The following is a 24,279-nucleotide window of genomic DNA, read 5'->3' as shown; positions in this document are numbered from 1 at the left end:
GATTTCAATTAAAATAGAAAAAATATTCCATCAAAATTTTAACTAACGTTTTTGGGTTTGAGGTTGAAGATTTAAAAACATTATTCTCAAACAAAGTACAAAAATATAATAGTTGTGAAAGTCTTTGATTAAAAGAAATATATTGATTTTGAAGAGATTTTTTCTAATCTTCTATTCATGTTATTCTTGCTAGTACTGTTAGCCTAGACTTAGAGGTTAAACAATTAGATATGAAGACAACTTTTATTCATAATAATTTAGAGGAAAAAATTTATATTGAGCAATCAAAAGTGTAACACCTCTTATTAAGATTGATCTTAAGGATCTGATGAGTATACTATTATCAACTTCAGCTTAAACACTTTGATTAATGATTTAAATCAATGATAGATCTCCCTTTGCATTCCGTCATATCGTTAAAAGTAATGAAACACTATTTTCTTTTGGCAGAAGATATAGATGGAAGCGAATAAACAGCTTACGAAAGCCTTTCGATATGTTGAGAATTTATTCATTCGTTTGTACAACCAAATCCTTCACCAATGTAACTCTAACACGATAAAATCCTGTGCAAGAACACTCGAAGGCGAGAAACTAAAACAATACATAATTAACAAAATAAATCACCCATAAAATAAATTGGCCACCAATTCATACAAACAGGAATCAACTCATAAGGTAAATTGGTCAAAGTAAAATAATCCCGAGTAGCAAGATTACAGTGATTGGTATCACCGTAGAGAATCTTCTGACAATGGAGGCATCCGATGTCGGAACTGAGGTAGGCGTTGCTGGTGACGGCTTTGGAGGCGCATCACAAGTGCCAAATGTGGCATTAGCCTGTCATGATGAGCAGCCCATCAACAAGTTAGAATGGAGACTATTCATTCTGTTAATTACTTCAAAGGAAAATTTCTGGTGTGTCCTGCAAGACAGCGTAGTATCATCCTATCGGATCTTTTAAAAATGCAAATGTCCTATGTAACTATGCGAACTTTAGAAACACCATTTAGTGCCTTGGATGACATACCATTAAGGAATAGTTAAGGTTCACTGGGATCCTAATGTACCATAATGTATTAAAGGGGATTCCTATAATTTGCAGGAGCATATATACAATAGTCATGTTTTTAGAAAGATAAGTAGACGATTATGGTTTTCTCTGATGGCACACAAGAAATCATACCTATGGAGAAGTGCATAAACGCTGACAAGATGGCTAAATATGGAGGTGCAGAAGTCCTGTGTATCATTCTTTAAGTACTGAATGACTAATTAGAGACATAACTCAATGCTTCACATTTCTATTTTTAGATCCTGATATCTAAAGGTTTTTCATTTAGAATTTCAAGCACAAATTTGCATCTCCTGAAATTTTCTCACCAAAATGGAATGCATAGTCGCAAAAGGTCTTTCTCCAAATGCTGACGAACACAGACTTCGTCAAGAAAACCTATTCTTAGACTCTTATAAATAGATGGTAAGATTTGGGTCCTTAACACCATCAGAAAAATTATGTATTCCCATTTGGCTAACATTATTTGATGACCATCGATGTTAAATCAACTTTTGTCTGAGTCATGAATGTTCATACAAACTGATGGGTTTGTTTAGTGTTCTCATGAGAGTATTAAAAAAAAGTCAGTCATACTGTACTCGGAATGAAGGAAGATTGAATCTGTGATCATGGAATAACCAAATGGACCTATGCAATGTGTGTTAGTACATAATCCCTATTGCACCTTTTATGCTCTTCATAAACTTAAAAGTATTAGTCGAAAGAGATAAATCGTGTGATCCTTAATAGTGCCATGATATGTACTTGCAATTGATTATCAAACAGAATAACTTATACTTACCTTGCAGTAGGCAATATTATCACAACCACAAACCATATGGCCATTCGCTACATCTGTAGCTTCAGGTGCATCACCTTTCTGCATCATGAATGAAGCAATTGAATTAGATCGAAATCCCGAGTACTGTGTAAACTGGAAAACAAAACAGAAAAGTATATAGTACCATGTAGAAATCAACAGCTACAAAGTTGGCCCAGCGGTTGGCTGACAAATCATGGCAAGTTTGAAGCATGCTAAGAAGTGAGTCAGAGTTATCAGTGCAAGCATTAGCTGGACTCGGAACCGTTCGAAAATAGTTCATCAGTACAAGAGATTTGGACGTGGTGCTCATGAGTGATGACTCTGCTCGACTGGGGCATGAGTCCGGATTCATTCCTTGATCACCATCTGCAACTCATAATACGAATTGAGAGATAAGCACAATCAGATGCAAAGATGACTGACTACTCAATACTAGGGAGTCAAAGCATAGTCTCTTCTTACATTGATTTTCTACCACATAATTCCACTCGTATGCAATGCCCTCAGAAGCCTCCTTGGAAGCTATAGATGTGAAGACCAGAAGACGCTGATTCTTGTTGATCATGTTACTTAGCAAAGGCCAGTCACTGCCGTTCTTGGGCATCTGGTCCACCGGAAACCGATACTTCATGAGACCTGAAGCATTGAACACCTTGCTGAGGCCATTGGTGGATTTGACGTAGTCTTCAACGAATATGGTAATGACTTCCGAAGGGTTTGCTGCTAGGAACGTCTCGATTTCTTTGAGAACATTGATGGCAGGTTGCTGATCAACAGCCATTTAGAATTAGAAGTTAACTAGGAGATCTCAAGGAAAACCATTTCTCTTAAGACTTACAAAAGCAGTGTAGTTATAGCATTGGCCTCCAGTGGAGTGGCAAAGCCAGATGTCATTTTCAAAGTCGTACATATCCAGCATCAAACCTCGGACACCATTCTGCAATCAGATTCAAATACTTCTTTTATGCAAGTGCATATAAGAACAAAATGAAAATGCACATGGCAACTATATGCGTGATCTATAATATAAGTACTGTGTTCCCTCAAAAAGACACCCCCTGTAATTTTAGTCACTGGTTGCAAGTAACAAAAAATATTCAGCAAATGCATTAGCCCAATGTGATTCTTAAGATTGCATCTTGAAAGCTACCTTCGGATAAAAGGTAAAAGAACAGAGTCAGCTATCTTGTCTCTTTCAGTAGATTTGTGTTCTGTATCATTTCATGTACACTCACAGATAAACTCAGAGAGGGATGAAATCCGAGTTGTCATGGCTCAAAACTCGTTGACCACATGAGATAACCATGCAGTAATTTGAAGAGCAAGACGGAATTAACCATGGTGTTGCTATACAAGTCCAATTATCTATTCTACTATGCCATGAGGTTAATGACTAATTAAAAAAAAACAGTGGCATCATTAACATCTTTGTGCTTTGGGTAAGGAATACGATCCCAGGCACAACAACTTTTAAGCATCCTTAACCATTAATATATTTTGATGGGTCCAAAATTTGTGGAGTTTGATGTGTTCCAAATCAAAGTTGCATCTAAACTATGAAAAAAGTGTTGCGTCTAAAAATGGTGGCCCACACAAAGGACAAGAACCTAAGCAGGCTACTCGAGCTGGCGTGCTATGATTGCATCTGACGTTGCATGGCACAGAAATTGTGTTTTGAAAGTCTTACTACTAATGCTGAAGAAATAACCTTAATAATAACGCATGCTACTTCTCTTATTAAACAGGAGAATATAAATAAGTATATATTATGTAACTATTAAATCGTATTTTTCAAAAGGAATTTTGATTACACGACACATAATATTATCTTGACTAATAAACAAGTTGGTCAACAAATTAATGTCTAAATAATCTAAAAGCTTAGTTCTCCAAACAATGTCAATGACAAAAAATAATTAATACCATAAACATATAAAATGCTGTATCGAATGATATGCAGAATCGGTCCATGATTAATATTTGAAGTCAAATTTGTATTAATATATAGCCACCTCTCGAGACTAGCTCCATGCCTGATTGAACATGTGACAATTCGATGACACAACATCATGACCGATTTAACTTATCATACATTATGTAGTACGATCTCATTGGTCAGCTAATTTTTCTGATCCGCACAGTCTGCCAACTCCCTGTCTTGGCATATAAATGTCATTCTCGCATGGGGTGGTTTGAAATAACAAAATCAATCTGTAATACAAAATTTCAACACAAAGCAGAACAAGCAACCTATAGATGACAGAGTAATCTTTGTTTTTCTAGAGCTTGGAACGAGCTTGTTCGACTTGTCCCTTCCCGCGTCAAAAAAAGCCAGCGAGCCACCTCTCTCTCTCTCTCTCTCTCTCTCTCTCTCTAGAATATTTTTCGTGACCTTATGTCATCCCCCACTAAGCCTCGCAAGTGGGTCCCAGTGAACCCGTCTTAGGCCGCAATCACAAGGCAGATAAGCGACGGGGTAATAGTGAAGGGCATAAAACGTGCAGGAGAGGTTTTGCTCTCGCCAACAAGCCACCGACTGTTCCAAACTTTCGGCTATTTGACTTACCGACGACTTAAGACACGAAGGATGCGTGGTAAAGCACGTAGAAGGTCGCACCCTCACGCCTGCTCGACCCTCGATAATAGCCAACTCACCATGTTGCGACTATATCGCGCCTTAAGTGGGAACAGCTTGACCGCTTACCCGCCATTCCAAGAAAGCCACGTTGCAATATCATGTTTGTGAGCCCCGCGACCTACATGTCGCGAACACCCGTCGCGAAACCTCGTTCCAGGAACGTTCTAGAATACCGAGCTGCAAGCTATCCGCGGCTAGAACCACCGAACCCCTCTATTTTGGGTCCCAACACCGCCGGTGAGGCGTACATATCAGCGAGGTAACAATGCGAAAGCAAAGGCGCAATGAAACATGCGCGTGAGAGACAGAGCGAGAGAAACGAAGGTGAAGAGGGAGCGAAGCGTACATTGAGCTGGGAGGTGACGTTGTCCAACTGGTTGGTGAAGGTGAGAAGGGAAGCACCGGTGGCAGAGCTCGCCCCCGTCATGGCGTACGAGTTGTGCGTCGTCAGCCACGAGTACTTGTTGAACGGCAGATCCTTCCCCTGCGCACATCCGATCCCAAATTAGCCCCCATACCAACCACTCAAAACTCAAGATCGAAACAACAGAGGACGACGAACGCAGACCTTCGATCTCGGATCGTACGGCTGAATGCGCACGCACGCGCCCTGCTGATCGCCGCAACCGTCGCAGCGCAGCCCGGCGTCGCAGTCCCCGTCGGCCGAGCATGCCTCTCCCAACTAACAACAGAATGGATCGGTCATGGAAACGATGAAATGACTGGCCTAAAGAAATAGAAATAGAGAGAGAGAGAGAGAGAAATAAGACCTTGGCCGCGGAGGAGAGAATAGGCGAGGCGAGGAAGAAGAGGAGGAGGAGGAGGAAAGCGGGAAGCGTGGAGGCGGATCTGCTGCTCATCTCAGGCTTCTTCGTTTGCTTCTACGGCCTCTGTGATGGGAAGGGGTTCAGTTTTCGACTCACCGGCCGCCGAAGATATTTATAGCACGACGACGGCGGGCGAGAACGAGTCAATACGGGTGCGGGCTTCAAGTTTGACACGATTGGGTTCGACCCGACCGGTACTAAAGTCCGCGACGCGGCGAGGGTTCAGCACATCGTAGAACATCTAGATATCAGCAAGTCTGACTGTAATTGGCGAGGTTTTGGTTGACCATGAATGGAGACTTGAAGAATGTTATCGAGTTAGATGACGGTCCGTATAAGGCACGGATCTTCAATGTTCCAATGCATCTGATTAATACTATTTTCCAAAGGGTCAATTGAATCAACGTTTATGAGTTTATATAGGTGAAATGCTGAATTTTATCGTGGATTTTAAATTTATGATTGTGATAGGAAATATTTGGATAGTAAATCCCCATTTGTCAACTAATCTCTTCGATCATTGACTTTGGATGATTATAACATGTTGATCTTATGGATAATAATTCATAAGATGTCTTTGAGACTTGTCCCCTTTTATCATTATTGTAAATAAAATACTAAGGGAGAACATTGAGGTCAAGCCCCTCTAAATCAACCATTGGCATCAGCTTCGAGAGATATCCTTTTCGAGGATATCTCGTATCATTAAAGAATTTTGGATTAATTTGAGCGTCGGAGGGATCAGATCGAGAAACCCCTCTCGACATTGATCTTTGTGCAAAATGTACTCAAGAAGTTGAACCACGGATTCACAAAAAGTTTACCTTGAAACCACATCGAGTCCACATCAGAGCCATCTCGAGTTAATATCCAAGTCACTTTTAGTATCTCAAGACAACTTAGAGGAGACCTTGAACATCTCTACACATTCAGGGATCATATAGTTACTCAAGTTTTAATATATATATATATATATATATATATATATATATATATATATATATATATATATATATATATAATGCATTAAGAGCATGTGAAATCTTATGTGAGGAGGAAAACATTCGAGGGGACTTTTTATAATACGTAAATCATTATACTCGTATATACTACTGGACAATATCTATGGGACTTACGATGACACGATTGGTAACACTTGGATGATAATAATATATATAATTAAAAATATCAATCATATAATATTAATATATCAATTAAATAATATTGAGATATCAATCACATGATTTCTTATATATATCATAAATACTTATATTTAGGTATTAAGCAAATCTTTATGGGCGAAATTAGAGATTTAAAAAATAATTAAAATACCTATATATTAATAAAATTATAATAAAATCAAATAATGTTTATAGGGTTTGATCTTAAATATAATAAATTTAAGTTGGATCTAATTATTATCAAATTTAATATATATTAATATTAATCAATTTGACTCAAACTTATGGTCATTCAATTTTCTACCTTAGTTTCATATATTTATTCTAAATGAGTGACTTTAAAAAAAAAAAAAAGATATGTAGCTGAATAGATTAAAGATGTAAGATAATATATTGGATTTAATTCATAATTTAATAAACTTAAATTTTTTGATTGAATTCATATTCAATCTTATATATATTATCTGATTAATTTGACTCATTATTAGGTTTTTATATTATTAAATCAAGAGACACACGTGCCCATTGCTGTGCGAAAGTTTCGGGCCCTATTTGGCTCGTGCGAGCCTCCTTTTGCCAAAAGGCCGAACGAGCTTCCTTTTCCCAATTAGGGACGGGCCCCGCGCTTGTCGACGCCTCGCCCGTGTCCTCTCTGTCAAGCCCTTTACATCCTCTTGTTCTTTTCCCGATTCCTCCCCACCCCTCACGATACCTAAGCCCGGAAGCCAGCCTTTTGTCCTCCCGCCCATCCCCTCTCGCTTCCCAAACACTAAGCCTCTGGTTATGCCAACGTGTAATTGTCCACGAGTTTGAGTCCGGTTCGTTGCACCAGTAGAAAGTCTACACATCGTCGAAAAGGCTGTTTGGTGTCTGCGTCCGGCATCCTAGGAGCCGGTTCTGTTCCTCGAGGGTCCCGCAGGTTTGTACACCTCTGGGCTGGCGTCTCAGGGGTTCGTTTATTTAGCTCAAATAATCCGGAGCAGGTGACCGTGTTCCTCTGGTTCACTCGCCGGTGACCAGACCGGGCCGCTCTCAGGGTTGGGAGCTGATAAAGGTGGCGAGGGTGGGCATACCCCACGCGGACGCCGCTCTCCGCTCGGTGTACTGGCTCTCTTCGCTCTCTTTCGTCTCCTCATGCCGGCCGCCCATGATCTGGTCTTGTTCCTGGCATTGGCTTCCCTCGGATCCCGCAGCAGCCTTCGAGTGATCGCGGGGGGTGAGTTCTCCCAGCATTGATGCCTTCTTGTGCTCTTTCGAATGTGAGATGGGGCGTATTAATGGTGCTTGGTTGCTTTCTCCTGGGCTTGTTTCCAGTGCCTATAATGATGCTGCATCTCTTAGCTCATTAGTTTTCTGAAGCTTCTCTGCTTTTGTTTTCTTCTCATCGTGGTTAATTGTGAGCTTTTTTGGTCGTGTGAAATGCGAGGGATGATTAAAGGGGTTCCTCCTTTTTTGTGGGTTGATCGAGTTTGAACTTCGGTTCAGTTGCTTCTTTGGGATCTTATCTCTGTTGGTAAGCACGCATTATTCGTTTTCACTGTGACTCGAGAGCGAAGATTAGCGTATCTGCCGCATTTAGATTGCTTGATTTGTTGCTCGACTCCTGACATCTTCGATGGCGATCAGTAATTATGAAGATTCAAATTTAAAGTTGGTCATGTCCAGTCTCATCTCCAGAGTTAGACCAGGGACGAATGCTGGAGTGAAAACAGTTCACTGTAGATCACTTGAAGTAATGGATCAGGACAAGATTTTCAAGTGGGTATATGCTGATCTTGTCATCTTGGACTGTGATTTTCATATATAGTGTGAACCAGGTCTGGAGAATCATTCGTTACTTTTAGTTAGGTTGTCCTTGTTATTTGATTGGTGGTTATATAGCAGGTTTTCGCATCCTTCACCGGGATCGATGGTCATAACATTGTTGCAAACAAGACTGCAAGATGGAGAAGATGCAAATTCAGTATGTTGTTAAAGCCTTGTTATACGGAACATGTCATTTCTTACCTACGTATCATGTTTATGGTGAGTGATTATACTGTTCGATCTACTCAAACGACAGCCTGGCGCACGAGGCTTTCATCGATGCAAGGTTTGGAGAGGATCAATGTGTACAATCTTGTCATGAGCAAAATCATCCTATCACCGTATGGACAACATGCAAACTTAAGTTCAATTGTGGGGCTACTTGTTGAAGATTGAATACACATGACCATCAAGGGGGCCCATAAGAAGTGTAAATGTTTACACTTTGCAGTCTCCACCATGATGGCTTACGACTAAATGGTTAAGGTGATAGAAATATATTTGAGAAAAAAAAAACTAAAAGGGTTATATTGGTAGGATTGATGGGAAGTTTCAGTTTCCCTTATTTCTTTCTCCAACAGTTTTTTGAGTCGTATAGATCTTCTTTATTATTGCTCTTTCAGAAAGTTTTGGTACACATGCTGTTATTTATTTATTTTTATTTTTCTCATTTACTTTGTGTTCCTGTTATTTAGCTTGGTCCTTCTTCCCTATTAAATATGTCTGTTTATGGCATAGTAATCATTTCATTTTATCATGCAGATTGTCCCCTGGACTTTAGTTGGTCAAACTTCACCTTAGCGTCTTCTGCTTGCTCAAATCAAAATGAGCGAGGCTATTGCTGCCGTTATATTAATGCATTTGTTGCGATTTCTATTGCTCGATTTGCAAATGCAACTGGCAGGCTTGGAGTTCCGCCAGCATTCACTGAAGTCTGCCTTAGTTCCATTTCAGAAACCTTCGACTTATATGGCATTCCAGCTGATGCCACTGCTTTTTGTGGTTTGGGACCAAAAATTCGAGTTTCTTATCAATGCCAGGGTAGAACAACTGTGTTGGAAATGATGCAGTCCCCCAATTTTAGTGATGTTATTGAAACTTGTAATGTGCCCCTTTCATTAGATAATAGTTGCAAGAGGTGCCTAAACTCTGGCATTGTATACCTTCACCACCTCATAGCAATAGATGATAATGTCACATTAAGTGTCTGTCGCGATGCAGTTTTTGTGACACTTGCAAACCAAGGTGGCAAATTTTCTGCTGTTGATATGGCCACTTGCTTCTTTGGTGTTCAAGGGCTCACTGTTCTTCCAGGTTTGATTAATTTGAGATTTGACTGCATATATCTTTCGAGAGTAACACTTTAATTGTTCATATGTAGAGCCAGTTATTTATACATTTAGAACTACATTGGTTATGCTTGGATGACAAGTATGCAGTATGATTCCTTGAGATGATTTAAACCAGCTTGTTACAAATTTGGGAGTATGAGACATTGTGTTCGCCAATGAAATGTCTATTATGAAATGCGAGATTGCTATGACAAGACTTTCTTACTATTTGATTTTATGTTATAAATGATGGAATAAAGCTATTCATGAAAATTACAGCCGGTGAAATGAATTGGAGATGTTTTTCCCCATTATGTGGACCAATTAGCACTAAAATGGAAAAAGGCTAATATCATAACTATCTGCAAGGCTTTTTTTTTGGTAGACAAAAAGTGTGATAAATATAAGTGTTAAGCAAATAGAACAGAAAGATGTATGAATGATAGCCGTTGACATTAACCCCGTGAAAGTTCGATGTGAGATAATGGCATCTACATAGACCATTGGTGGTTCAACTGCCTAGAAAGGTGTATATTATGTGGATAGTCTAGGAGAGATAAAGACAGTAAACTGAGAATTTTTAGGCTGATGTCTGTTACAGCCTTAACAGGAATGTCACGGTTGTGTGTAACTTGTACTGAAAGTCACCACTATTGTTCGTCAGTCAGAGACATACCTAGTGATGCCAGGCTTTGTCATAGGAATGAAATTATGATGGGTTACACAAATTCTAAATCAAATCACTGGAAAGAGTTATAAAATAAAATTGCTTCTGCACCTTTAAGCGAACCCATGACATGGAAAGACTGCTGATGCTTCTGAAACAATTTGAGTGTTATTACATGATTTAATCTTATTGGCAGAATGACAATACTGTTTATTCTAATACTAAATGTATAATTATCATCTAACAGTTGTCAATTACTAGCTCAAGTGTGCCTTTTCAAATTACTGCATGTTTATTGGGTCTAAATTTAATTCACTTACGTTTTCCTTACTGCTTTAAAACTTTTCTCAAGTAAGTAAACCTGCTGATGACTTTTCAGTGTCATCCTCTGAATCATCTACACCTACATCTCCAAATTCTACATCTTCTCCAAGTTCTGTTTCTGCTCAAGCTCCGAGGCAACATCTAAATGCCATTCCTATCAACAAAGTTCATCACACCTACCACCTTACGCTGATTCCAGGAATTGGCATTGGGGTTATAGGGCTGACAATTCTGTTGCTTCTGATCTTGATAATGCTTATTCGTAAGAAAAGCAGAGAACTAAAAAATGCAGATACTCCGATAGAGAACTCATGGGATGCTTTCTCAATGCCAAGCACTCAAGTCCGGAGGTGTCAAGAAGGTTTATTTCTTGTCTGTACTCTCTCATATACATCTACTTAACATTTCAGTTCATTGTGCTAAAAAAGCCAGGCATTATAGGCTAAAAGCTTGCTTGATCAAAGTGAAAAGAACTATTTAGTGTAGAAGAATCAATGGAATATAGCTGAGAACAAATGGAATAGTAGAATCATTTAGGATTTCAGTAATGTTTCCTCATGTTTGTCTATAATTTCTAGCTAACGTTGGTAAACTGGATCCTTAACATTACTTTAGTTGGTTATCCTAATAAAATATTTTATGTGAAACATCTGTTATTCATTGAATTTTTACCTAAAGAAGGTTGATGGACTACAAACTCAATGAGTGATTCATAGTAAGTTAGCATAACTTGTCGGGTTTAAAGTTTATCTGTCTGATATATGCTCTCCTTTAGGTCCGTCAACAATGTTTCGAAGATTCACCTATGTGGAGATAAAGAAGGCAACAGAAAATTTCAGCACTGTTATAGGCAAAGGTGGGTTTGGAACTGTCTACAAGGCTCAATTTGCAGATGGCTCCATAGCCGCTGCAAAGCGTATGAACAAAGTTTCCAAGCAGGGCGAGGAAGAGTTCTGCCGGGAAATTGAGCTTCTTGCCAGACTGCATCATCGCCATCTTGTTGCTCTCAAGGGTTTTTGTGCTGAAAGAAATGAGAGGTGCAGATTTGATTTTGTAAATATGTGAAGATTTTACCTGAATGCTTATTTCCTTTGCCTCAATATTTTTCAGGTTTCTGGTGTATGAATATATGGAGAATGGAAGCGTTAAGGATCATCTTCATTGTAAACCTTCAATTCTTGTGGCTTTCTGTGCTCAAGTTACATGTTGTGTTGTTTCTTTACTTGGGTGCCATTTACTGATGCAGCATCAGGAAGGAATAGATTAAGCTGGAGGACTAGGTTACAAATTGCGATTGATGTGGCCAATGCTCTGGTGAATAATTAATATTTCCACAGCAAAGAAAAATTTTGGATATCTATGCTGAATGTTTGAGGTTTGCTTATCAAAGTTTGAGGTCTTCCATGTGGAGTTTCTTCTGCATTCTTTTTGGAACTCCCACTCCTCTATGACTCTATCCCTAGCTGATGGTGGATATAGCATTAATTTATTATGTATTTGGTTTACAAAATATGCATACTCGATTTGCAATTTCTTGTTGCCCTTTGCAGCTTTCCATTGTAGCTTATGCCACTACATTTAAAGAAGCATATCTAAACTCCCTTTTGAGCTTTATTTGATGCTTCTACATGAAATCACCTGATCCATTCTTTTCTGGAGTGAAGCCTGACTTTCTCTTTGAACTTCTTCCTTTTAAATATTTATAATGATTTGTCTGAATATTTATTGGAAAGGTCAAATTTCATGCAATATCTGTTACTGTGCTCCATTAACAAAATATTTTATACTTCTTGCACCCTGCATGCCACTTGATCCCTTTAGAATAAGTTTCCAGCTAAAGGGAAGCTTATCACTGTGTTCTTACGCAGAAGTCTGCTAGCGCCAGCACCATATGGAAACACATAGTGTCAGATTTGTATTATCTTTTCTGATATAAGTTGTGGCTTTGTAATTCATGAAAACTTGTGCGCTGACTGGAAACTTGTTATGGTTTGAGCTGTATGATAGAGCAGCTAGACAGAATTAATTCAACATGTCATTGGAAGGAACTTACTACCTATTAAGTATGATGTAAACCCATTGATGAACTCATTGTGAAATTCTCTGGCTGAGGGCTGCTAGCCGCCGGTAAAGAAGCACTTAATAAAATTCATATTCGGTGCTTGATTTATTTCCATTTCTGGTTATTGCAGTGGATTCACTGTTAGTACCATAAACTGTCATGGAATCTTGTGTGGTGATTGAAAACTGGATGCAGGTTGTATGCCATTCTTTTTGTCAAATGATAACACTTTTAAAATGCTTTTCTGAAACAGTTCCTATGTTGCAGGAGTATCTCCATTTTTTTTGTGATCCTCCCCTATGCCACAGAGACATAAAGTCGAGCAATATTCTTTTGGATGAGAAATTTGTGGCTAAGGTAAGTTATTATCATGCATTTTGATTCTGTCTTTTACTCGGTTTGGTGGATCACAACACTTGTTTGTATATAGGTTGCGGATTTTGGTCTTGCGCATGCTTCGAGAAATGGTGCCATCTGCTTTGAGCCAGTAAATACAGATATTCGTGGAACTCCAGGCATGTATCTTTGAGCCCTATCATAACTGCTCAAAACTTGTACCTGAAACTCCCATATAGCTGGATTAGAGTAAAACAAGATAACATATCTTAGAACAATGTGAGATGGATCCAACTCATCTACTTTGAAATCATTTAGTATACAAGTCATGGCAAATGACAAACAGAATGTTTGTGGAAGAAAGAGTCATGATCATAGAGGTATATGCCAGAAATGGTGATAATGATGGGTAGGGTGGTGGGAGGTGCGGTGGTGATCTGGTGCTGCTATGGTGGTAGACAAAGGCAACCGGAATGGTGGCTTTCAATTTGCTAATATTGGCAATTTTGTGTGCTGGCAGGTCAATTGCATGTGGAAATGTAAGTTAGAGGATCTAATTTATTGTAGAAATGGCATCTACAACCAAATTTCAATATTTACTGATATTCTTGTATTTGCAGTTGCAAAATTTTCCAAATACAGGTAGCCAGATAGTTTAGTTCATTTGCTTGCTTAATTAATCGTTGACACTTGGAACCTAGCTTGAGCTACGAATAGCAAGTAATGCATTTATCTCATAACCGCTGATTAGTTCTTGCTTGATGGAACAAACAGAAATTTAAATGGTTTTCTACAGCAAAAATAATCCATCAGTAGGAAAAAATGGTAATCCTTTTAAATATTTAACATACAGGATACATGGATCCTGAATATGTGGTGACTCAAGAGCTGACAGAGAAGAGTGATATATACAGCTACGGCGTGTTATTGCTGGAACTGGTGACCGGGAGGAGAGCCATACAAGAAAACAGGAATCTGGTCGAGTGGTCTCAGCAATTCATGGCAACAGATTCAAGGTTATCGGAATTGGTAGACCCCGCCGTTAGGGACTCATTTGATATTGAGCAGCTGCATATGGTGGTAGGGGTTGTGCGGTGGTGTACCCACAGGGAAGGGCGAGCAAGGCCATCGATCAAGCAAGTGCTCAGGGTGTTCTCCGAGCATTTGGATCCAGCGCAAAATGGCTTCTCTGGAAATGAAGGCAGCGATGGTTATGGCAGCGGGGGGACTAGCAAAGCAATAATACACAAAAACGAGGTGGTTCCTTATAGCGGTGACGGAAGGTGTCTACAATCGTCGTCGAGCACTTCGAGATCCTATTGTAGTCGGAGCGTCTTGCTGGAGAGTGGTTCGCCACAATCTCCCCCCGGCATGATCTCTCTTTAATTTCTCTCTTCTTTAGTTCTATCGCTATTATGTGGGTCATGGCTTTTTAATCAGAGGACAAGCTCAAAGACGAGTTGTAACAAAGCAAAGGTTTGGCGATGTTCCCGAACAATATAATCTGTTGGAGAAATGCTTAGAATTTCTGCAGCAGTTTAGATAGCTGAGAGTGCTGCAAATGTATATGCTTGTAGCTTCTGGTGCTTTTGACGAGGTTGCGTTTGTATCTGATTATTATGGATGAGTGTAACTATTACGATACCTATTTATTTCTTTTTTTGTGAATTTTTATTTTTATTTGCTGTATATGGTTTTATTTATTTATTTATTTATTTTATTTTATTTTATACTTTGCTGTTAATTTTAGCTGCATAGAATTAAAACATACCTGTAGAGATGTTGTGGTTGTCTTAATTATTTCGTGGATGATGGCACATCCCATAATGTTTGACGTAAGAATCGTTTCCACTTGACGCCACAATCTTATCAACGGACGCTTAGTCTTTCTTGCATGAAGTGTCCGCAACTCGGCATGTGAAGAACCGACAGCATAACTTGCACGCAAAAGGTGACGATCAAACATTCTACAATTTTGTGTCGAAATGTCAGCATCATTTCATATCGTCTCATCGGTAAAATACATCATAAGATCTCAATTATATAACACCAAATCCACATTTAGGCATTATGTCTCCCACAAGAACTACTCTTCTGATGTGCTTCCATTTAAAGAGATATATATACCCTCGTGCTTCGGATGCTGTATTATATATATGATGGCCTACCTAACATGCAGATGATCCAGAGCTGGATGATGTAATGATTGAGCCATCGCCCAACGGCAGGGAAGTCAAATCGGTGGTCTCCATCTAACTAGCGATTCACAACCTGCTCTTAAACCAACACATAAATCATCTTCAATCCCAATCATTTAGTCAACAGTCAATCAATGATGCAATCCCTAAAATAAACCCGAACGAAGTGTAGCTGTAAGCAACAGAGGACAAAAGTCGTCGCCGTAATTTTGCACCAATTCAGAAGCCAATCGAGTGAGAGCAAAGAGGGCCCCACTCGGTGGTCCCCGTTCATAATGCAGTCACCCAACGATACCAACAATGTGGTCCCAGCAATGTGATGGATGTTTCACCACTTAATGGACTCCTACGTGGTGGTTGGTGGTCCCTCTCAGGGAAGCCTCCAACCATCTCAGCTCATCCCCTCGCCTCCATGATTGAGCTTCGCCAGCATGGCGATGGCTTTCACCGTGAGAATTTTGTTCTTGGGATCGATGATTGTGATATTTCTTGCACGGCCATTAGATTAGATGTTTACTTCTGTTATATATCGCCATCGTTTTCTGCAATCGGACATCGCTGTAATCTAAAAGCTTCGAGTCAATTCTTCCAATCATTGCCAATGAAAGACTAGATAGCTTATCTCTCGCTTCGACTTCTCTCTCGATCTTCGTCGTCTCCGGTCGCAGTCACCTTCCACGGTCGATCAAAGTGAAAGAGAAGACGAAGAAGATGCTCGTGGTGGTGGCGGCGGTGAATTAAGAAGAAGGAAGAGGAGGAGATAATCTCTTAGACGACATGGCAAAACGATGCGTATTTAATCCTTTTCTTCTCCATCGACCGAGACCATAATCCAGCAGTAGAACAGTCCGACAACGGATCGGTGTTTAAGCTGTCACCGTGCTGTTCTTGTTGGCTTCCCACCTAATGTGACGTTGCACTCATGCACGTTACACGGTCTTTGCCTGTCGACACAGGGCACAGTTTAATGGTGATCGGCCAACCACCCTTCTCCTTCAATGTGTGTGCGCCTTTTGGTTCCAACATCACCTCAGAGAAGGGGAGTCCTGTGATCGTGTGAATGGAGCCCTCTTTGTCCCAGTCCTTCGTCCGTCCTGATGATAAGGAATTCCCTTTCGATCCTCGCATCTGTCGACGTACGTGCTCCTCGGTGACTGGCGAGTAATAGCATACCCTCGACTCTGCGGTGATTGCGGGCTGGCACGGCATGCATGGAGATTGAGGCAGCATCGACGAGGGTTATCTGCTGTTGGTATGGAACGATAAAAATACTTGTGCGCGTTTAAAGCGAGGCGAGCACGGAATGGCCCGTGTACGTGGATCGATGGAGACCGGGACATGGGTGTTGCAGAGGAACACGCCAATTGCATCTCTACCACAAGGGTTGGTATCAAAGGAATGAATGGGCGGGCGCCACCCTCCACCGATTTCTCCGTTTGTAGCTGCTATCGCGATGCAATGGAACCGCCAGATTCGCCCATCACTCTCTTATATCTCATGCCTTGTGCAGTCCTGAAGTCGTCAATCGAGACGCATCCCCATCTCCATGGCGCTTCTCGAGTCCTTCCTCGGGATGTTGTGGATGCTGCTCGCCGCATCCGCCGTATGCTTGTTGGCATCGACGTCGGCTGATGTCGACACCTACATTGTTCACATGGACTCCGCCGCCATGCCGAGCGTCTTCTCCGGCCGCCGTAGCTGGTACGCTGCCACTCTTGCTGCCACCGCAGACGCCTCGGACGCCATCCCCGCGGACGAGAAGATCGTGTACGTGTATGACAACGCCATTCATGGATTCAGCGCGCGGCTCTCCTCGGCGCAGCTGGAGCAGCTCAAAAAGTCGCATGGCTTCCTGTCGTGCTCCCGCGACGCGCCCGTCAAGAAGGACACGACCCACACCTCGGACTTCCTCGAGCTCAGCTCCAGCGCCGGACTATGGCCGGCCTCGAACTACGGCGACGACGTCATCATCGGGGTGCTGGACACTGGGATATGGCCCGAGAGCGCCAGCTTCCGGGACGACGGCATGACCGCCGTTCCGTCCCGGTGGAGGGGCGCGTGCGAGCAGGGCACGGCCTTCAGCTCGTCGGCGTGCAACCGGAAGCTCATCGGCGCCCGGAGCTTCAACAAGGGGCTCCTCGCCAGCGACCCAAACCTGACCATCGCCGTCAACTCCCCCCGGGACACCGACGGTCACGGCACGCACACATCGTCCACCGCCGGGGGGAACTACGCGGAGGGCGCGTCGTTCTTCGGGTACGCGTCCGGCGTGGCGCGGGGCATGGCCCCCCGCGCGAGGCTGGCCATGTACAAGGTCCTGTGGGACGAAGGAGCGGTCACGTCGGACATCATAGCAGGGATAGACCAAGCCATATCCGACGGCGTCGACGTCATCTCCATGTCGTTCGGCCTGGACGACGTCGCTCTGTACGAGGACCCGATCGCCGTGGCCTCGTTCGCGGCCGTGCAGAAGGGCATATTCGTGTCGACGTCGGCAGGGAACGAAGGCCCATTCTTAGGCTTCCTTCACAACGGGACGCCGTGGGTCCTGACCGTCGGCGCCGGCACCGTCGACCGGGAATTCGCGGCCGTGATCGGCCTCGGGGATGGCACCCTCGTCATCGGGCAATCACTCTATCCGGGAAACCCTGCGACGCTGAAGCAGATGCCCATGGCCTTCCTGGGGTCCTGCGACAACACCACCCTGCTCAAGAAGACTCGCCACAAGATAGTGGTCTGCGAAGCGGATGAGTTGGGCGGTGCCGTCCAGTATCTTCGGTACGCCAAAGTGGACGCAGGCCTTTTCATATCCAACGACTCCTTTGCGCAGTTATACAGCCAATTTAGCTTCCCTGCGGCCATCATAAGCCCACAAGATGGCCCGACCATCTTAAACTACATCCAGAGGAGCTCTGAGCCCAAAGCCACCATAACGTTCCGGCTGACGGTATTGGGCACCAAGCCCGCGCCGACGGTGGCTACCTACACCTCGCGAGGGCCGTCGGCGAGCTGCCCTAACGTACTGAAGCCCGACGTGGTGGCTCCGGGATCCCTCATCCTGGCGTCGTGGGCGCAGAACTCGACGGTGGGGAGGGTCGGCACGCACAAGTTGTACAGTCCATTCGCCATCGTCTCGGGAACGTCGATGGCCTGTCCCCACGCGTCCGGCATCGCCGCTTCGCTCAAGGCCGCACGCCCCGGGTGGAGCCCGGCGGCCATCAGATCGGCTCTGATGACCACCGCAAGCCATTTGGACAACACCGGGGCGCCCATCAAGGACATGGGGAACGGAAACAAGCCGGCGAGTCCACTGGCAATGGGTGCGGGGCATATCGACCCCAACCGGGCGCTGGAGCCCGGCCTCGTCTACGACGCCGGCACCGAGGACTACGTCAACCTCCTGTGCGCCATGAACTTCACCAGCAAGCAGCTGAGGACGATCACCGGAACCGCTACCGTAGATTGTTCGAACCCGACGTTGGATCTCAACTACCCGTCCTTCATCGCCTACTTCGACCCAAACGAGACATCAGCGAGCGCTCCCTCGGTCCTCCAGTTCCGTAGGACGGTGACCAATGTCGGGGATAATCCGGTGGCGACCTACACTGCCAAGCTCGCGGACATCAAGGGCTTCACCGTCAGTGTGGTGCCAGAAAAGCTGTCCTTCATGGAGAAGTACCAGAAGCAGAGCTTCACCTTGACGCTGAAGGAGAACACGAGGGAGAAGAAGGATGCGGTGCGTCATGGTTCGTTGACTTGGGTGGACGACAAGGAGAAGTACGTAGTTAGGAGTCCTATAGTGGCCACCACCGCAAGTCCCATCAGCCTGTAGACGGTGAGGGGGGAGTGATATTAATAATCCCCCCAACTTGACCCATTGTTTACACACTAATTAATGCAAATACACTTCAGGGGATGTCTACATTTGGCTTTCTTCGACTTGCGTTTTCCTCTTGTAGATGAAACAATACGTGCTCGATTACCCATTGCTTGATCCAAAGAGTCATAACAACGCTAAGAACTCGAGGAACAACACATCCTCCACAGATACATGTATATATATCACATGTAGGATCCAAAGAAAGAAGAAGAAGAAGGGTTGTTGTCGTACGACGTGGCTTTATCTTCTCGGCCTTTATTACTGCCTGTGGCTTTTGAGCTAATGGGTGCAGCGGCGGACCGCACTGCGGGCGCCTATTTTGTTCGTTCCGAGCATCGAACTCCGGTCGTCTTTACCGTTTGCCTGTTCTTCGCAGCACCAATCATCGATGGGAAGAAGAGGAGGCGATGCTAAAGGCCAACTGTTAGATTACAAGAAACGAGAAATCTAAATTAGATTTTGGAGTTACGTAAGAGAAATCTATTAATTATAAGATTTAGGTAAGAAAATATCATGGATTTGAGTTTGAATTAAGATAGAACGTATGGACGCCCATATTGTGGAAAGAGGGCACTCGATGACGGGCCTTTCTCTGGAAAAGATGTATGGATGCGTGTCCGCCTCGGCTTAGCTCCTTTTATGGCCACCGAAGGCGCAGGAAAGCAACACAAATGAGAGCAGGCACGGCGGGGGCCAGCAGAACCTGCCTCGATCCGTGGGAAAGGAGTCAACGTAGCAGAGGAGAAAGCAGAGAGAGATGGAGGAAGAAAATCCACAAGTATTCCTTCCCCATCCCTTCTTCCCCATTCGACTTAGCCTGGGGCCAGCAGAACCTGCCTCGATCCGGCTTAGCCCTGTTCTACGCTTGGATTCAAGTATTCCTTCCCCATCCCTTCTTCCCTTCCCCATCCCTTCTTCCCCATTCTCTTTTTATGGATGGGGAAGAAACAATAAAAATAAAATACTAATTAAAAATAATTATTTCAATTAAAAAAATTGATATAGTACTTAAACAAAAAGATAAACATCGAACGCTTATCAGATATTTCAAGTATATATTCTTTATCTTGTTTCATGAAATATGATCATATTTATAGGATATAGTGGTAACTACCTCATTCCACCATGTCACCAGAGTTAGGTGTAGAAACTATCATATAATTTTTAGATCATGGACTATTTCTTAAAACATATCTATAACTATTTAGAATATGATAACTACCTAGATAACTATTATGAATCAATTCTTAATACTCTCATTCATAGTTATATACGTCGATTTACGATATGAAATAAATATGCTTTTGAACTAAAAGCGACTTGGTGAGAATATCTGTAACTTGTTCATCTGTTCCACAATACTTCATTGTTATGACTATTTGTCACAAGATATCGGGTAAAATGATAGCGTATCTTTATGTGCTTTGTTCTTCTATGAAATGTTGGATTCTTTGTCATTGTAATTGTGGCTTTGTTGTCACAAAATATTTTCGTTGTTTCTTTTTTTTTTTTATGAAGATCTTCAAGAAGTATTTTAAGCCATATTGCTTGACAAGTTGCTGATGTTGCAGCTATATATTATGCTTACGATATTGATAACGTAGTTGTTGCTTGATTTTTTTAAACTCCAAAATATAGCTACTGATCCGAGGCTAAAAATATTGTTTGAAGTACTCTTTCTATCATCTAAAGCTTCTGCCCAATCAAAAACCAAATAATTTATATTTAAAATTATGAGAATACCAAATACCAAGTTGTAGTAATATAACGTAGAATTCTTTTAACAACTCCGAGATGATGTTTGCTTGAGCTATGTATAAACCTGGATACAACACTAATAGAGAAGATAATATCTGGTCAAGTATGAGTTAGATAAATCAAACCTTCAACCAAACTTCTGTAGTATCTTGCATTTGTCAAACATGTACCATCTTCAAGTTTTAATTTCTCATTTACATTCATGGGTGTTGCTGTAACTTTACAATTAATCATATTAGATTTTTTGAGTAGATCCATTACATACTTTCTTTGTAAATAAAAATTCCATTAGATCCTTGCGTCACTTCCAACACAAGAAAATAGTACAGTAGACCTAGATCTAATATTTCAAATTTATTCATCATGTATTTTTTAAATTCTGCCATAAAAGAGTTAGATGAACCCATATATATAATATCATCAACATAGAAGCAAATCATTAGGATATTATATTCACTTTCCTTCTTTAGATAAAGAGTAGGTTTATTATTGCTACTTTGAAATCCATTTTGATGATAATAATAATCAATTTTACTGTACCATGCCCTTGGAGCTTGTTTAAGCCCATAAAGAGTTTTTCTTAACTTGCACACCTTTTCTTCATGTCCTTTTAATAAAAAAACCTTCAAGTTGAGTAACAAAAATCTCTTAGTGTAAATCTCTATTTAAAAATACAGATTTCACATCAAATTAATAAACAGGCCAACTCGAGTGAGCAGCTAAAGCTAAGAAAGTTCTCACGGTTTCGAATCTAGCAACCGGAGAAAATATATCATCAAAATTAATACTTTGTTGTTGTGAATATCCTTTCACCACAAGTAAGCCTTATGCTTTTGGATACTTCCATCTGTATTAAACTTTATTTTGAATACCCATTTTAATCTAATATTTTTTTTTCTTTCGGTAGATCCATTAGCTTCCAAGTTTTATTCTTCTCAATTGATTTGATTTCCTCCTTCATTGTTTTTCGTCATTCTTCTTTTTTAACTGCTTTCTAAAAAATGTTGAGTCATAAATTTCTATTAGTGATTTGAATTTTTTTAAAGGGGTTTCATCTGAGGGATTAGAATTTGCACTGGGTGAGGTTGACGATGAATTTTTTGGAGCAGGATTTATCATTTGATTTTGTAGAGTTTCTAGTTCTGCTGGAATCTAAATTTATGTTCCACCTTTATTGGTCTCCAAATTCTAACTTATCCTTTCATCAAATATAATATTTTTATTAATAATAACTTTGCCACTAACATGATTATATAATCGATATGCTTTGGATTGTAAAGAATAACCAATTAAGATGTATTTTTTAGATTTTTCATCAAGTTTGTGATGGTTTTATGAATTTATTGAAGCATAAACAATACAACTAAAAATTCTTAGATGACTTACACTTGGTTTCACACCATACCAAGCCTCAAAAGGAGTTTAATTTATAACAACCTTTGTTGATGAAATATTCAATAAATAAACTGTTGTTGTAGTTGCTTCTGCTTAAAACTGATTTGAAAAGTGTTTTCTTTTAAGCAAACTTCTTGTCATTTCAATGATAGTTCAATTTTTACGTTCACCTCACCTATTTTACTATGGTGTATATGGTGCTGCCAATTCTCTATGAATACCATTTCATCATAAAAAGAATTAAATGTATTAGATAAAAATTCATCACCTCTATTTGTCCGAAGTGTCTTTATATATATATATATATATATATATATATATATATATATATATATATATATATATATCACTTTGTCTTTTTACAAGTGTCTTGAATTTTTGAAAATTATCAAATATTTCAGTTTTCTATTTCAGAAAATATACCCAACTGATATTGACTTCCACCAAAATATTGACTTCCACCAAATGATTTTGTATTCATAAGTTTACATAAGTCATCATAAATTAATTCAAGATAATTAGATGTTCTCCATACTTTTTCAATAGGAAATGATTTTTTACTTTGTTTGCCATAAATACATCCTTCACATATATTAATTTTGGGCAATCTGAAAATCATTTTTTTTTATTTAACAACTTCAAATTCTAAAATGTCATAAATTAGATTCATTCTTTTATGTTGTGACAAGAGCATGCTTTTCAATATTTGAAGCATAAGTGGAAACATCTTATTTTGCATCATGCAAATATTTACCATAATAAAATCAGATTTTTTATTTTTAATAATGCATAAACCATCATCAAATATAACTGAATATTCATCATCTATCAATTGCCAACACTCAACAAGTTATGCGATAAACTAGGAATAATGAAAACATTATTGATGAGGGTAATAATGATGACAAGACTCGGGTTAACGTCAGCTGCCCCAGATGATGTCTCGATTGATCTGACCCCGCTTAGTCAAATGGATTGGAACGTCAACCGAGGCACATTAAACATCCTGCTCAGGCTCGGTCGTTCACGCCACGCTAACACCAGTGTCAAACGCTACCAGGAACCCGAGCCTGCCCCATGCAAGTGGGCATATCAGGAAACAGTAAGCTTCCCTATAAATACCCTCACGTCCTGAACGAGGAGAAGGAGGAGAACTTAGCTAAAGAAACCCCCCACGACTATCCACTAACTTGATCGTCGGAGGGGTCGGGTCGAGCCTCCTGACCCGACCTGTGTGCATGGACGAAGACGGAGCTCCTTCCCCCGAACACCCAGACGAGGAACCTCCACCCCCCGGAGAAGCCCGGCGAGCTCCGACGCGACTCGATCAGCACGACCGACCGCCTCGGCAATCCAGAGGGACGCCGAACGAGATCCCCCATCATTCGGACCCGAACCCAGTCGCGTCGGCCCCGAGGCCACGACTCAAGGTTGTTCACCTCAATATTTTGGCGCTAGAGGAAGGGCCCGAATGTCAAGGGATCGTCCGATCGGCTCAGATGAGCTCGCGGCTGAGGGGTCACACCCAATCGGAGCTCCGGGGGAACACCCCCTGCGTGAAGAACCTCGAGCCGAGCACCCCGCCGTGACCTCAGAGCGCCATTGGCGGTTATTCAACGACCCGGGATGGTCACCGCCCGAAGGAGCCCCAGCCGACCCGTCGCATGTGTCATCCGAGGCCTTTCAGGACCTCACTCATCATGTCCGAGCTCTGAGGGGTATGGTGCAAACTATTATCCCGCTCGTTTCTCATCCGGCGCACTCGCCTGTGATCCAACCACTGTGGCAACAGGAGCCGCCCGTTTGAGCCCACACGCCACTTCCGAAGTTCCCCACTTCGCCTCGGGTCCGATCGGCCCCACTCGGGGATCGAGTGATGGAAAACTCGAGCGACCGCCCGGAACCCGAGGCATTATCTTCGGATTCAATAGACTCTCTACGAGCCCAGCTACGCTTTGTCAGTCAGTGGCTCGATGAAGTGGAGAAGGAGGTTCGC

The 24,279-nt window shown here is 41.7% G+C and overlaps 3 protein-coding genes across 3 annotated transcripts; 2 read left to right on the top strand and 1 right to left on the bottom strand.

Annotated features, from left to right (window-relative positions):
• Window positions 1-601: 601 nt before the first annotated feature.
• On the bottom strand, window positions 602-5,498 carry LOC135623821 (PI-PLC X domain-containing protein At5g67130-like). The gene is made up of 8 exons (XM_065127201.1): window positions 5,289-5,498; window positions 5,087-5,200; window positions 4,865-5,002; window positions 2,719-2,817; window positions 2,343-2,646; window positions 2,023-2,246; window positions 1,860-1,937; window positions 602-840 (listed from the first exon to the last, which is right to left on the bottom strand). Exons 1-8 carry the CDS (start codon window positions 5,376-5,378, stop codon window positions 688-690), a joined length of 1,200 nt encoding a protein of 399 aa, XP_064983273.1. The 5' UTR covers window positions 5,379-5,498; the 3' UTR covers window positions 602-687.
• Window positions 5,499-7,510: 2,012 nt separating this feature from the next.
• Window positions 7,511-14,720, top strand: LOC135623820 (probable receptor-like protein kinase At1g49730). The gene is made up of 9 exons (XM_065127199.1): window positions 7,511-7,742; window positions 9,095-9,646; window positions 10,710-11,015; window positions 11,430-11,691; window positions 11,765-11,817; window positions 11,901-11,968; window positions 12,984-13,073; window positions 13,147-13,225; window positions 13,900-14,720. Exons 1-9 carry the CDS (start codon window positions 7,661-7,663, stop codon window positions 14,436-14,438), a joined length of 2,031 nt encoding a protein of 676 aa, XP_064983271.1. The 5' UTR covers window positions 7,511-7,660; the 3' UTR covers window positions 14,439-14,720.
• A 1,994-nt stretch (window positions 14,721-16,714) lies between these two features.
• Window positions 16,715-19,172, top strand: LOC135623817 (subtilisin-like protease SBT3). The gene has a single exon (XM_065127196.1). The coding sequence runs from the start codon at window positions 16,797-16,799 to the stop codon at window positions 19,080-19,082; it is 2,286 nt and encodes a 761-aa protein (XP_064983268.1). The 5' UTR covers window positions 16,715-16,796; the 3' UTR covers window positions 19,083-19,172.
• The last annotated feature ends 5,107 nt before the right edge of the window (window positions 19,173-24,279 follow it).

The sequence above is a fragment of the Musa acuminata genome, chromosome BXJ2-9, assembly GCF_036884655.1.
Source record: "Musa acuminata AAA Group cultivar baxijiao chromosome BXJ2-9, Cavendish_Baxijiao_AAA, whole genome shotgun sequence".
Classification (NCBI taxonomy): domain Eukaryota; kingdom Viridiplantae; phylum Streptophyta; class Magnoliopsida; order Zingiberales; family Musaceae; genus Musa; species Musa acuminata.
The sequence above is the reverse complement of the archived record's forward strand: the minus strand, read 5'-3'. Positions and strand labels throughout refer to the sequence as shown.